The following is a 14,718-nucleotide window of genomic DNA, read 5'->3' on the forward strand; positions in this document are numbered from 1 at the left end:
CTACTAATTTTATCACCTATCATTTCTGGGTAATTTCTTTTTTCATTGTTGTTGTTAATCCTCACCTGAGGATATTTTTTCCTTTGATTTTCAGATAGAGTGGAAGGAAGGGAGGAAAGGAGAGAGGGAGGGAGGGAGGGAGGGAGGGAGGGAAGGAGGGAGGGAGGGAGGGAGGGAGAGAGGAAAGGAGGGAGGGAGGGAGGGAGGAAATGGAAGAGAAACATTGATGCGAGAAAGATACATCGACTGGTTACCTCCCGCACAACCTGACCAGGCCGGGGATTGAACCTGCCACCCAGGTACATGCCTTTGACCAGGAATTGAACCCGTGGCCCTTTGGTCTGTGGGCCAATGCTCTAACTGCTGACCCTAATTGGCTAGGACTCTGGATTATTTCTTGATTTTTCTCATTATGCCTGATAGTTTTTTTTTAAAGTGAAAACTTTTTATATTTAGAATTAGCCAGCTGGACTCAGTTTACATGATCTCAGTTTTGTTGGCAACATCCAAAGCATCATAACCAGCATCCAGTCAAACACATGCCATCTTCTCTCCATCAGGCCCAATCAGGTGTTGACCTTGGCCTTGTCAATGTCACAGAACTTCTTCATAGCTTGTTGGATCTGGTGCTTGCTGGCCTTGATGTCTACAACAAATATAAGTGTACTTTTGTCTTCCATCTTCTTCATGACAGACTCAGTAGTCAGGGGGATCTTGAGGATGGCATAGTGGTCAAGCTTGTTTCTCCATGGGGCGCTCTTTTGAGATTTGGGCTGCTGTCAGAGCCACAATGTCTTCATGCCCGGTAATTTTTTTTTTAAATGTGTTTTTATTGATTTTTTAGAGATAAAGGGAGAGAGAGAGAGAAACATTGATTAGTAGCCTCTTGTACACCTCTAACTGGGGATTCAGCCTAAAACCCAGGCATGTGCCCTGACCAGAAATCGAACCAGGACCTCTCAGTCCATGGGACGATGCTCAGTCCACTGAGCCATACCGGCCAAGCATGAGGTAATGTTTTTTAAAACTTCTATTTAAAAAAAACACTTTTTTTCTTTATTGAGTTTTAGAGAGAAAGGGAGAGGGAGAGAGAGAGAGAAACATGGATGAGAGAGAACATCAATTGGCAGCCTCCTGCATGCCCCCCACTGGGGATTTGGCCCACAACCTGGGCATGTGCCCTGAATGGGAATCGAACCGGCAACCTTTTGGTGCATGGGTCGATGCTCAACCACTGAGGCACACCAGCCGGGCCATGATGTAATTTTTTATTGGACACCAGACACTGGGAATTTTATCTTTCTGGTGTTATTATTATTATTATTGCTGCATTTATCTTCAGATAGAGCAGGAGAGAGGGAAGAAAACAGAGAGAGAAACATCGATGTGAGAGACACATTGACTGGTTGCCACACACATGACCCCAACTGGGGCCAGGGACAAACTGCAACTGAGGTACGTGCCCTTAGCGGGAACCAAACCTGGGTCTCTCTGGTCCGTGGGCCGATGCTCTAACCGCTGAGCCAAACGGGCCAGGGACTTTCTGGTGTTATTTTTATAGTCCTTAAAATATTTTTGTGCTTTATTCTGGTACATAATTACTTAGAAACACTTGGATTCTTTCAAAACTTGCTTTTAAGCTTTGTTAGCCAGGATCAACCATCCTTTCCTCTAGGGCTACTTTGGCCCATCTTCTGAGGAAATGTCTCAATATTCTGGGTATTCCACCTGATGCCCAAGTCAAGAAAACTATTTTTGGCCTATCTACAATTGAAACTATAAAACCCCAGGTGTAAAAAATTGTGAAATCAACCTTAGCCCTTCTTACCCCAAGTAGTACCCAACTGGTTATCTGCTATGTATGTTTTCAATATAAAGTATGAATTTAAGCTGAATGGCTCCTAATGCAGATTTTGCTGCATCAATTCTCTCACTCATTCAACCCCTCCCATTCCAGTTCCTTTTATCTACAAAACATACATACATACATACATACATACATACATACATACAATAAAAAGCCCTCTGCCCCTCCAAAATGATCTCTGACCTTGCTTTTCCCAGTTCTGTCCTGTCTTTTCACTTGTGATCATCCCCTTTCAGAACAGTCATCAATACTCTCTGTGTTGGCTTCAAATTCCAACCCCTCTTCCACTCATCACTTGCTATCTCACTTCTCCTGGCTAACGTTCTCGATTTCCTAATTGCCAAAGTGCACGACCTCTCTGACTCAACCTTATTTACAATGAGGAGCTAGCACCTGTTCACCTCTCCTTTCTTTGGAAATTCTGCCCTGCTTTCGCTTCCATAACATTACAACCTTACAATCCTCCTTTCTTCTTACCACCCTTCTTCAACATTTTGAAAAATTAAGTATCTTTCCTAATTATTAAAGTAAAATATAGTCACTCTGGACGGCTAGGGCACGTGCAGGAGGCAACCGATCAATGTGTCCTTTCTCACACTGATGCTTCTCTTTCCCCTTCCCTCCTCCCTCTTACTCTCTCTTACAAAAAAGTCAATGAACGGAAAAAATATCCTTGGGTGAGGATTTAAAAAAAAGTAAAATGTAGTCACTTTGGAAAATACTTCCCCAGGCTTTTCTAGATCGGGTCCCCTTACACACACAGGTGTTTCTCAGAATTCCCCTTAGCTCTAGTCTCATCCCACATGTTCTCCCCTGAGGAATATGCAAATGATTCTCAAACTTAAAATTCTAACATTACCCTTTTCCTGTCTGTATCTTTTTATAAATTCTCTTTCAGCACCTGGCCAGTGTGGCTCAGTGGTTGAGCGTTGTCCCATGCACCAAGAGGTCACCAGTTCAATTGTTGGTAGGGGGTGTGCAGGAGGCAGCTGATAAATGTTTCTCTCTCTCCCTCTCCCTTCCTCTCTCTCCAAAAAAATCAATAAAAATATTTTTTTAAAGAACAATTCATTTTCATCAAAGTAATATACATAGTTTTAAAAGCCAAAGAATATTACTAGGCTTATAGTGGAAAACAAGAGTTTCCTGTCCAGTTCCTCACCTTTCTGAATACCCCTAATTCCCAAAACTAAATATGCTACATACACTGTTTATTGCTTTACCATTTAGAGAGTATCTATCAACTTTCTATTATGGGAAATGTTACCTGTATATACATCACCTTATGCTCCCATTTTTTGTTTCTCCCTCCTTCCAACATAGTTAAAGTATAAGTTTGGGTTGAATCATTATTTGGTGTTTATCTTATGACTTCATTAGTAGAGATCACTGCTGAACCATTTTCTTCCTATATAATTGTTCTTTATAGAATTAATGGTTATATTATTTTTAAAACGTAGTTTTCTATGTTACTATTTCTTAATTCTTTTCTAAACTGTCCAAGAGTATAAAATCTGAATACTACTGCTCACAGACACACTGGTAATTATATCAGTTCCATTTTTCCCTGACACACCTACTTGAACCCTTTGTTTTCCTGCTCCAGTCACATCCTTATTCAAAGGACTTCTGTTCTGGGTAGGAGGTAGAACCTTTAGGTCTCTTCCAATATACCCAGTCTTGAATTCCAGCACTCAAGAGTTCCCCTGGGCCAATATGACAGCTGTGATATTTATGTCGTCAAGTTGCTAATCTATATATTTATTTATTAATTTTTATCCTCACTCGAGGACATTCTTCCATTTTTTGTTCAGACAGAGAGGGAGGGTAAGAGGAAGAGAGAGAGAGAAAAACATCGATGTGAAAGGGACACATCGAGTAGCTGCTGCCCGCACGACCAACCAGGGCCGGGGACAAACTGCAACCAAAGTACGAGCCCTTAGCGGGAACCGAACCCAGGTCTCTCTGGACTGCAGGCTGACCGCTGAGCCAAACCAGCCAGGGCATAATGTTGCTAATCTAAAGAGACACATCTTCCCTTCAGATGTTTGACACTGATATTATAGTTTAAAATTCTAATAAAAGATATCTTGCATTTATTTCTTCTTCCTGTCCCCAGCTAAAAAGGAAACAGTTCTTGCCCTGGCCAGTTTGGCTCAGTGGTTAGAATGACGGCCCATGGACTGAAGGGTCACAGGTTTGATTCTAGTCAGGGGCACGTACCTCGTTTGGGATTTGATCCCCGGCCCTGGTTGGGGTCATTTGGGAGGCAGCCAATTGATGTGTCTCTCTCATATCCATGTTTCTCTCTCTCCCCCCCTCTCCACCCCCCACCCCCTCCTACTCTGTCTGAAAATCAATGGAAAAATATCCTTGGGTGAAGATTAAAATAAATAAATAAATTAATTAAATAAAAAAGGAAAACAGTTCTTCAGATTTCCTATAAGAAGTCATAGATTTTGTTCTTAATGGCTACCACCAATAAAAATTGAAGACTTAAAAAATTCCTTTATAGCCTAGCTAGTGTGGTTCAGTGGACTGAGCGTCGTCCCATGAACTGAGACGTCCCAGTGCAATTCCCGGTCAGGGCACATGCCTGGGTTGTGGGCTCGATCCCCAGTCGGGGGACATGCAAGAGGCAGCCAACTGATGTTTCTCTCTCACATCAATGTTCCCCCTTTTTTTTTAAATCCTCACCTGAGCATATGTTTCCATTTATTTTCAGACAGAGTTGAAGGAAGAGAGAGAGAGAAACATCAATGTGAGAGAGACACATCGATTGGTTGCCTCCTGCACAACCCCAACCAAGGCTGGGAACTGAACCGCAACTGAGGTATGTACCCTTGACCAGAATTGAACCTACAACTCTTTGGTCCACAGACTGATGCTCTAACTGCTGAACCAAACAGACCAGGCTCTCACATTGATGTTTCTATTTCTCTCTCCCTTCCTCTCTCTCTAAAAAATAAAAATTCAATAAAACATATTTTTTAAAATTTCTTTATATTTTCTGTCAATACACATATTTTAAAGCATTTTAAGAGATCCTTTAATTACACAGTAGAAAACACTGTCAGCAATGACCTAAATGCTAATTCTTAATAGACCTAATCACTCAATCTTTGGGGCCTGAGTCTGCTCTGCTGCTTGGCTAAAACCAAATGATACCAGGTCATAAGGCACTTGCACATATCTGACTCCTGGATCCATCACATTGACAGGAATACATTAATAACTATGATCTAGTACTTGCAGCTCCTTTGTTGACAGAAGCTACTAAAGTAAGAAAGTGCCATACCATGGTGAGACTCTACAAAGTCAGTTAACCAAGTGATGAAGGATGACCAAGAAGCAGGTGAAAGAATGAATCATCCATTACAGCTGTTGCCTCTGTGGACATTTATCTGTAGCTTGGGTTGGACTCCCATGCTAATGCCTATTAGAAGAAAGCATTACATACAAAACACAGAAACACATTTTTATTTTTTTTTATTTTTTCCAAAATATAAGTCAGGTCAGACTCAGGGGAACCAAAGCTATAACATCCAAGAAGATGCAGTGCCTCTTTTGCACCTTAGAAGCCATGGCATCTGAGGGGGTTAGCATGGCTCCCAAAACACCTATTTCCCATTTAGCTTATTGTTTCAAAGATGGCACATCTCAATTTACTGATGAATTAACTGGTTCCTGAATGTTTAAAAGAAGGGGTAATCTTATACATAAAATTTAGGAAAAGACAGGTAAAAAATCAAAGGTGATAGCAATAATTGTCACATAGTCTCCTAAAGTTTGTATATGCCATATTAAAATGTGAATTTTTGTTGAGTATTTGTTATCGGTGCAAATAAACAAAATACTTATACTTTCAAGTAAAACTTATTTAATAATATAAAAATATGATATTAAAAACATTAAGAGAAGTAACTTCAGAAGTTTTCTGCACTTATAACTGAGAAACAAATGAAAACTGTTCTGTGCTTTCCTAAAAACAAAACAAAACAAAAAATGCTGCCCTTTTCACAACAGGGAAAAATACTTCTCTTTTCACAATTAGGAAATTCTAGTGTTACTCTACCTATATCAATTCTGTTTTTTGTGTGTTTTTTTTTATACTCACTCGAGGACTTTTTCCATTTTTTGTTCAGATAGAGTGGGAGGGAGAGAGAGGAAGAGAGAGAGAGAGAGAGAAACATTGACAGGAAAGGGACACATCAAGTGGCTGCCACCCGCACGACCAACCAGGGCCGGGAACAAACTGCAACTGAGGTACGCACCCTTAGCGGGAACCAAACCCAGGTCTCTCTGGACTGCAGGCCAATGCTCTAACCGCTGAGCCAAACCGGCCAGGGCAATTCTGGTTTATTTTTTAAGTCAGAAACACAAATGTGTACTAACAGTTTTTCCTTAATTTGCTTTCCTAAGAAGGAATGCTGCTGGCCTTCTGAGAGAAAATGGAGTATTTATAATCTGGAGCATCTCCTGTTGTCTGATTTTCAAAGAAGGTTGGTTTTCATCTTACTTAGCTAACTTTCATTCAGAAAATTTTAGTAAAATACATTTAAAGCTTGGTATTGTGAATATGCCGAAGAAAAAAAACAAGACTACAAAATGAAATAAAGGCTAGAATTAAAAACCTCTAAATTGTACAAGTGACTCAATAGTCCAACACTGATTCCTAAAATGAGTCCTTGTGCACAGTCCCAGCCTCAGGTCTGCCCCACTGACTCTTCGAGGATATATGTGACAACAACAATAATCAAAACTTACAGAAAGCCCTGGCCAGTGTGGCTCAGCAGTTAGAGCATCAGCCCACAAACCAAAGGGTTTCATGTTTGATCCCCAGCCCCAGCCGGGTCACATGCAGAAGACAACCAATCTATGTGTCTCTCTCACATCGATGTGTCTTTCTGTCTCTCTCCTCCTCCCTCCTTCCCTTCCACTCTCTAAAAATATCAATGGAAAGAATACCCTGAGGTGAGGATTAACAACAACAAAACTTACATAGAAACTTATTTCTCCTAAAGTTTTTTTCCTGTGGATGTGAATCACTAAGCACACAAGTATTTCCCACTTTTTAGGAGCTAAGGCAAAAAAATCATCTTTGGGGTTTGCTCTGGTTCTTATTTAAGCTTCATGGAGTAACCATAGGAGGCTAAAGCAAAAACAGGTAATAATTAACAATGAGTCCAACTGGCTTAGTGAACAAAATGTTTCCTTCCTAACCTTCTAAATTCCCATTTACCTACAAATCTGAGGGTTTTAATCTGCACAGGTCCCTTGGCAAGAAAGTCAGAAGTCATTGTCACTCTCTTCCAGGGGCTCTGGTTTCCGGACCCTTCGACTGGGTTTAGCTGGAGACAGAGCAATGCTCTCATCTTCCAAATCGTCATCTTCTTCGTCATCTTCCATGTCAATTTCACTGTCCTCTGAGTCTTCCTATAAGAAAAATACAGTAAATACAAGTGAGGGTCCCACCTCATCCCTAACACCTTGTCAGTAAGACCCTACCTCGTTTTTTTACTTGCAGCTCAATAACTAGCAACATCCCTAAGTGAAGGAAGAGCCGGGCAGAGCAGCAGTCAGGCTGTGGGGGCATAAAAATGGACCAACATCTAGATATTGCTGGTTGGAATACAGAGATCAATGTATCATCTAAGCAGTAACCTTCAAATACCAATATGCAATAATCCAAGGTTGGTGCTTTCCCACTGATGTCCCAGGAACACCAGACCTGCACCAAGGCTCACTGGATGCTGTTTTGCTCCTGATGACTCAGAGACCCACCAGTGGGTAGCAAGGAGGGCGGGGACTTGGAGAGAGAGAAGGAGGGTCTATTTTGGCTTTTGACAGATTGAGGATGGAAAGCCACAAAGAAAATGGGTATAAGGAGCAAAACAAAAGAAACACTGCTCCAGTTTGTCCCCGGCCCTGGTTGGTCGTGCGGATGGCAGCCACTCGATGTGTCCCTTTCACATCGATATTTCTCTCTCTCTCTCCCTCCCACTCTATCTGTACAAAAAATGGAAAAATGTCCTCGGGTGAGGATAAAAAAAAAAAAAAAAAAAAAAAAAAAAGAAACACTGCTCCACCATCTAGGTCTAGGTTGACCAAGGGAGCCAGGTCTTAAAACTGCAAGTCCTGCATCCAAGGTAAACCAGGATGATTGGTCACTCTATCTAAATCATTCCCACCACCATACACACACACTGTAATTTCCTTCTTCTTAAAAAAACAAACAAAACCTCCCCCCTCAAAACTAAATCCTACCTTCCTCTCCAGCTACTCTGCCCTGTTTCTCTATTCCCCTCATATCAAAACTCCTTGAATAAGTTTTGAACTCACTTCCTCGCTTGTTCCCTTCTCACTACCTCTTAAGCACACTCTAGTCAGGCTCCCACCCCACCAATCCCCCAAACTGCTCTTGTCAAGACTGACACATTCAGTGGGTTCAAATCCAATGGGACAACTCTCTGTCCTCCTGTTTGACCTATGAGCTCCTTCTTCCCTGGCATCCACTACTCTGTCCTTCAAGGCACCCTCTGGGCTCTCACCCCACCTCACTCCTGTGTCTTATCTTGCTTACCCAACCCTCTTCATCCCCGTGACCTCCACAATGTGGGGTTGGCTCAGGGCCTTGGGCTTCCTCTCTTGTCTTTCTTCTCTATCTCCCCAAGTAATCACATGTATCCTCATGCTTAAAGACCACCTAAATATGGATGTCTCCTCAGTTCAATCTCTAGCCCAGATCTGACTTCGAACTCCAGACCTGAATTTCAACTCAGCATCAGCATGTGGACATCTAACAGGAAACACACACTTAGAACGTCCAAAAAGCAAACTCTCAATCTGCTCTCCAAGCCTCTTCCTCAGGTCCATTCCAGCTCAAGAAATGAAAACTGTACCTTTGGCCGATTATGCCACAACCAAGGCATCCTTCATTGTCTTTAACTCTCCATGTCCAATTAACAAAACCTGATGGTTCTTACCTTAGAAACATGTTCAGAACCTGACCAATTCTCAACATCTCCACTGCTATGACCCAAGGCTAAGCCACCATCACCTCTGAACTAGACTACTGCAAACGCCTCCTCACTGGGCTCTCTTAAATGTGAGTCAGTTCTTGGCACTCCTGGGCTCAGGATTCTCTAGTACCTTCCTGTTGTACTCAGAAAAAATGCCAAGTCCTTGTCACATCCTGTAAAACTCTGCATGGCCTCTGCTGCCTCTCCTGCTGCTCCTTCCCCCAGTTCGCTCCATTCCAGTCACACCATAGCCTCTGGTCCTTGAATGCAAAAACCATATTTCCTGTGACCAGGATGCCCCTTCCCAGCACCATGTCCCTCCTTCCATTCAGGCCTCTGCCCAAATGTCACCTTATCAGAGAGACAGATCTTCCCTGATCAATCAAAGGGCATTCCTCATCCCTGTCACTCTGCTGCTGAACCTACTTTATTTTTCTTACCACTATGAACCCTGATGGATCTGCTTCACTACTATTAGACTGTAAGCTTCATAAAGGCAGGGACCTTGTTTCTCTTCACTGCTGTATTCCCCACAATCCATAATAGTGCCAGGCACAGAACAGGCACTCAAAAAATATCTGTCTAGTGACTGAGTGAACACATGAAGGAGAAACTCTCATGCCTAGGGGGTGGTGCCTGGAAACAGCCTCCCTGAAATAAACAAGCGACAACAGGCACAGAAGAGATTTAAGCTACAATAATGCATTTATTCTGAAAAGTAGAAAGCCATATAAATGATCAAGCAAATCACAAGAAAAGAGGCCAGGCAGCGCTCTCCAGGTATCACCAGCTCCCATGCCACTCTCCTTACTTCTGTCTTGGATGAGTTAGATGGAATGGATAGTAAGCTGTTTAACCATCCATCCCCTACCTTGTTAAAATTTTTGAGGTAGTTTCTCTGCTTCGCTGAAGACCATCTTCTATGTATTTAAGGCTCTATCCCTATGCATCTTGCCCAGTACACCTGAGTGACCTCTCCCACCTGTGAATTTCTGTGATAGTACACACTCCTGGTGCTAATAAATGGACCTTTTATACAAGAACATAAGGCTCATGCTGTGTCTCTGTGTAGCCAACTGGTGCCACACTCTAGTCTAGATACATGTGGCATTCAACCTGATAGGGAGATCTGTGACTGGTGTCAATCTAGTCACCCTTTGCTTCTTGGGACTCACAGTATTGCTAGGGACTGCAACAAAGAAGGCAGACCCAGAGTGATGAATGGAAGAGCTCCAATTTCCCCATTCTGGTTCATTTCTCATTCAGTTATTCACTTAATAATGTTAAAGGTGCTGCAGCCATTTGCCCAGCCTCTCTAAGGCTCTGGTCTCAGGAGAGCCTCCTTTTCATGTTCCCCCAGAATGGAGTTGGAGAGAGAGTTGGTCTTAACTACAGGCCCTCAACAGCATCCCTTCTTTTCTAGGTTATGGTTCAAGGGCCAGATGACTTCCTAACCACAACCTTTCTTGTCCTTGGCTCAGTGCTACTCCTCCTCAGCATAGGTACCTTTAGGTAATTTCACCATTCACTGTGGGATCCATTTTGAGTGGCTTTTGCCCAGGAGACAGAGGCATCACTCTTGGGGAAGGCTCTCTGCTGGCCCTGAGTGAGCACACACACACACGCGCACACACACAAATGGATGAGGTGAAAAAGAAAACCAACCTGCTTCTTGGAGCTGGAAGTCTTGCATTTACCTAACAGAGCTGGTGCTCCTTCCATCTTTGGAAAGTGAGAGCAGACAGAACATGAGAAGGAAAAAAAAAGTAGGGGAAGCAGGTTCATTCGAAAAGAAAAGAAATGAGCCATCAACAAGCAAAGGAGTGAGGCCATCTCCTTGGGAGGCTAAACTCTGCCACAAATCCAATGATGAGCTGGGCTGAGAAGCCACACCTCATGCTAAGCTGGTCAGATGTGCTTAGTTCCTGGCTAATCTAGTCACTGAGGACAGCCCGAGACCAGAAAGAACACAATTGTTAAAGGGGGCTGGTCAGGACTCACATCGTCATCGGAGTCTCCACCTTGCATTGTGCCCACGATGCGTTTGTTAGGTCTTCCTGGGGAGAACAAAAACATGAAGAAATTGCAAAAACCTTGCAAAATAAGGCATAAAATGGCATTCAAGATTTACTTTCCTTTAGAAAATTGGGGGAAAGAAAAGTCAGAAAATTTACTCCAGTAGCATCCAACTAATCAGAACTGTCAACAAATGGCAATGGATTTCCTGCATTTCTATACTGAAACAAGGAAAAGGGTAGTAAAATGTAAGCATGAATCATAAATCAGAAAAATAAAGATGCATCCTATAAGTATGTTAGGGGAAAATCACTTAATCCCATTATTAGTTTATACACAGTGGGACAGGTATGCTATCTGTTGAAAAAAGAAATATATTCTCTCTTTATGGACCCACATCACTTCTACTTGGATCTGTCTGCGTGTCAAAAAGAAAAAAGTTTAAGTATCATAATTAGTTTATCTTCCAAAACATCAACATTATTTGAGTGATTCTCCATTTCTCCTTTGGAAGTCAATGTTGTCTAGACTTCCGCAAAAACTTAGGAGGCATCCTTCACTGGGTGGAGATAGAGAGCTGCTCTCATAGCTGAAGGCTGAGAAACAAGCACCCATGACCCCAGGTCCAAGTCTTGGGAGAAAGGCAGTGAGGGCAGCTTAGAGGGGAGCTCACTCAGGATAGGCCTGGATGTGACCACCAAGAACTTTTCCTTGGGACAGATAAAATACAGCTCTTGTGTTGTTTCACTTCTGCAGTGAGTGGTCAGCAGCAGAATTTAGGAGCACCAATACTTTTACTACTATGTTCTACAGAACTAATCACATACCTCTTCAGAGCCTTGGCTCCCATATGTAGAATGGGAGTCATAACCTCTAACTTCTATTGATGTCATGAAGCTATTAAAAAATAAAAGGAAGAAAAAGGAAATCAGAGCATCTAACTATCCTATGAAAAAAGCAAAATGTAGTGAGTAAAGACAGGTGGACCTAGAATAACAGTTAACAACAAAAGTTAATATGAAATGATGCCATGAAGATGATTTACCACTTAAATTTATTATGTATATAAAAATGCAATTGTGGCCTGGCTGGTGTGGCTCAGTGGATTGAGCGTCGTCCCAGGGACTGTGAGGTCCTGGTTTGATTCCTGGTCAGGACACACGCCTGGGTTGCAGGCTTGATCCCCATAGGAGGCATGCAGGAGGCAGCTGACTGATGTTTCTCTCTCATATTGATGTTTCTATCTCTCTCTCCCTTCCTAAAAAAAATAAAACATATTTAAAAAACAGAAATGCAATTGTGCTCCAAATTTCAAGAAATGGTAGATAAGAAATGTTATTAAAAGCAGATATGATAATTTAGTAGTATCTATCAGAATTTAAACTTACATAACCCTTGACCTAAGAATTCCACTTTTAATGATACTGCCTAAATAAACACTTGTGATATGCAGAAAAAATGTATCTACAAGGAAAAGAATAGAATATGGAAATGCCCAAGTAAATTAAAGGTACAGTCATACTATGCAGCTATCAAAAAGAAAGAAACAGATCTACATTTTACCAACATAGGAAGAGTTCAATATATTTAAAATTTTTAAAAAGCAGATTGCAGAACCATACACAAAGTCTTCTGGTTCCATTCAGGTTAAAAGCATTTCAGATGATCTTTGTGTCCATGCTTCAGTATGTGTGTGTGTGTAAAGGCAATTTGGAAGGACACACCCTTCAGTTACTGGCTTAAGGTGGGGAGTGAAACATGAGGAAGACCCCACACCCAGATTTGCTCCACAATTTTATTGCTTGAATTTGTTGCAGTGAGCAAGTAGAAATGAGAAGAACATTTTTAAAAGGCAGAGATGCTTGTGTAAGTCCCTTCTTTATAAATTGATTCTCTGACCATAAGGTATGTATGTAATTGCACTGAGAGCAGTTTGGACCCAAAAAGGACAGAATATAGCTCAGTGGCAGAAGCCGTGTGTTCCTGCGAACTCTGTGAGAAACATCAGGCCACAAATAAGAATCGGCCATTCTTTGGACTACAGGTAAGAGCATTAGTGGCAAAGATGACCACTGAACAGTTCAAGAGCCAAATCCTGATAAACTACAGGGCAGGATAAACCCTGGAGCAGGGCCGCTCACAGTGTTGCTTACGGGTCTTAATACCAAACAGCTCTGACCCAGTTCTGGCTGTGCTGTTCTGTGACAGGCACCAGGAGGAGGCAAGTTGAAAGAAGTCATGGTACCTTGCATGAGCACCTCAATGGCTGTCCGTGGCTTGGATAGCCGTCTCTCTTCCAGTTCACTGTCGGATTCATCATCCTCCTGGATATCAATGTCTGAGTCATCATTACCTGGCAGGAACACAAGTAAGGCAAAAAAAAGAAGGGGGGGGGTGTCCCATCATTACTTCTAAAACAGCCTCTTGTCCAGTAAGGCTCTTGTGCAGGTCATCTGCACTTCTCAGTCTTACTTTTGATGCATTATATTTTATGAGACTCTCAGGATTTTCTGGTTGATACTTACTGAAGAGTTAATGCAGACAATAGGCTAGTTTATGTTTTTTTTAAACAATTTTCCAAAGTAGAAAAATGTGGGTCAGATATATTAGAAGCACTATTTCAGTATGTGAAACTAAACAACTGAACAGCCAGTTGTCAAGGTAGCTGGGAGTTGCTGGTTAGTTGGAGGTGAAAAAAAATTCTTTGTTCAATCTTAGACTGTGTTACCAAAACTCAAACTCCTTGAGGATAACAAAGATGAAGAACACCCCACTGAAAAGGCCAGCAACTGTACCAAACAAGGTGGGAGGCAAGAAGGATACCAGGCTAGGAATGGCCTGAGTAGGGCTGGTATAAGAAAAATGGTGACCTAGTGAGTAGCAATGAAGACTGATGCTCACTGATAGTCTTTACTGGAGAAAATTCCATGATAAAGATATAGAAAGAAAGGTCATGCTAGCCCTGGTCAGTTTGGCTCAATGGTTAGAGTGTCAGGCCGTGGACCGAAGGGTCACAGGTTTGATTGATGGTCAAGGGCACGTACCTTGGTTGTAGGTTTGATCCCTGACCCCCATGTGTCTCTCTCACATTAATGTTTCTCTCTCTCTCCCTCCCTCCCTTCCTTCTACTCTCTCTCAAAAAAAAAAAAAAAAAAATCAATAGAAAAATATCCTTGGGTAAAGATTAACCAAAAAAAAAAAAAAAAGAAGGAAGGTCATTCGTAATACCAAGGCTTTTTACATTAATTTCTTAATACTCTTCTAGAGTTTTATATATGTTGAATATTTCCTAATGGAAATCTATAGAACAAGAGTTTCCACAGTGGAAAGAAAAAGCTTTCACTGCCCAGCACCTGATTATTCTGCACCCAGGGAGAGACACAGGTCTTAAGGACGTAACTGGAGAAGTTTGCAATTGCTGCTCTGATCATTGACTTATAAGTCAATTTGGAAGTATAGTAAGTGTTCATCTACAAAAAGGTTTTGCTTAGGCCCTGATCTAAGAAGGTAATAAAATGGTGGTTGTGTCTAGCTGGGCACTGAGTGAAAGTTTTCTGCTTTCTTTAGCCATGGGCAGAAGAGCTGTGCTATAGAGCACAGAGGTGCAAACCAGAGAGGGTCAATAATAGCTTCCTGCAAGACTTCAACATAATCAATCTGAAAACTAACATCTTACAAAAGCCCTTACAGAGAATATAACTGAATATTAACACAATTGACTATAAAATTAAATCACTGTTCAGCTTAGTTTACTTTTTACTTCATCTAGGAAAATTATGACATTAAACTAGTACTCAATGCAACATAAATCAA

General features: G+C 41.8%; 1 protein-coding gene across 5 annotated transcripts in view; it reads right to left on the bottom strand.

The window, feature by feature from the left end:
- Positions 1-6,830: 6,830 nt before the first annotated feature.
- CLUAP1 (clusterin associated protein 1) overlaps positions 6,831-14,718 on the bottom strand; it is an 83,801-nt gene continuing 75,913 nt past the window's right edge. For 4 of the 5 annotated variants that reach the window (XM_036278987.1, XM_036278988.1, XM_036278986.1 and 1 more), the window contains 3 exons: positions 13,151-13,258; positions 10,891-10,946; positions 6,832-7,303 (listed from right to left, as the gene is read on the bottom strand). In XM_036278987.1, coding sequence (XP_036134880.1) covers positions 7,157-7,303; positions 10,891-10,946; positions 13,151-13,258 — 311 coding nt within the window. In that variant the 3' untranslated portion in view covers positions 6,832-7,156. Of the gene's footprint in view, positions 7,304-10,554; positions 10,612-10,890; positions 10,947-13,150; positions 13,259-14,718 lie in introns of all 5 variants that reach the window. The other variant, XM_036278989.1, reaches the window with a different exon arrangement.

Source organism: Molossus molossus, unplaced genomic scaffold, assembly GCF_014108415.1.
Source record: "Molossus molossus isolate mMolMol1 unplaced genomic scaffold, mMolMol1.p scaffold_m16_p_3, whole genome shotgun sequence".
In the NCBI taxonomy this organism is placed as follows: Eukaryota; Metazoa; Chordata; class Mammalia; order Chiroptera; family Molossidae; genus Molossus; species Molossus molossus.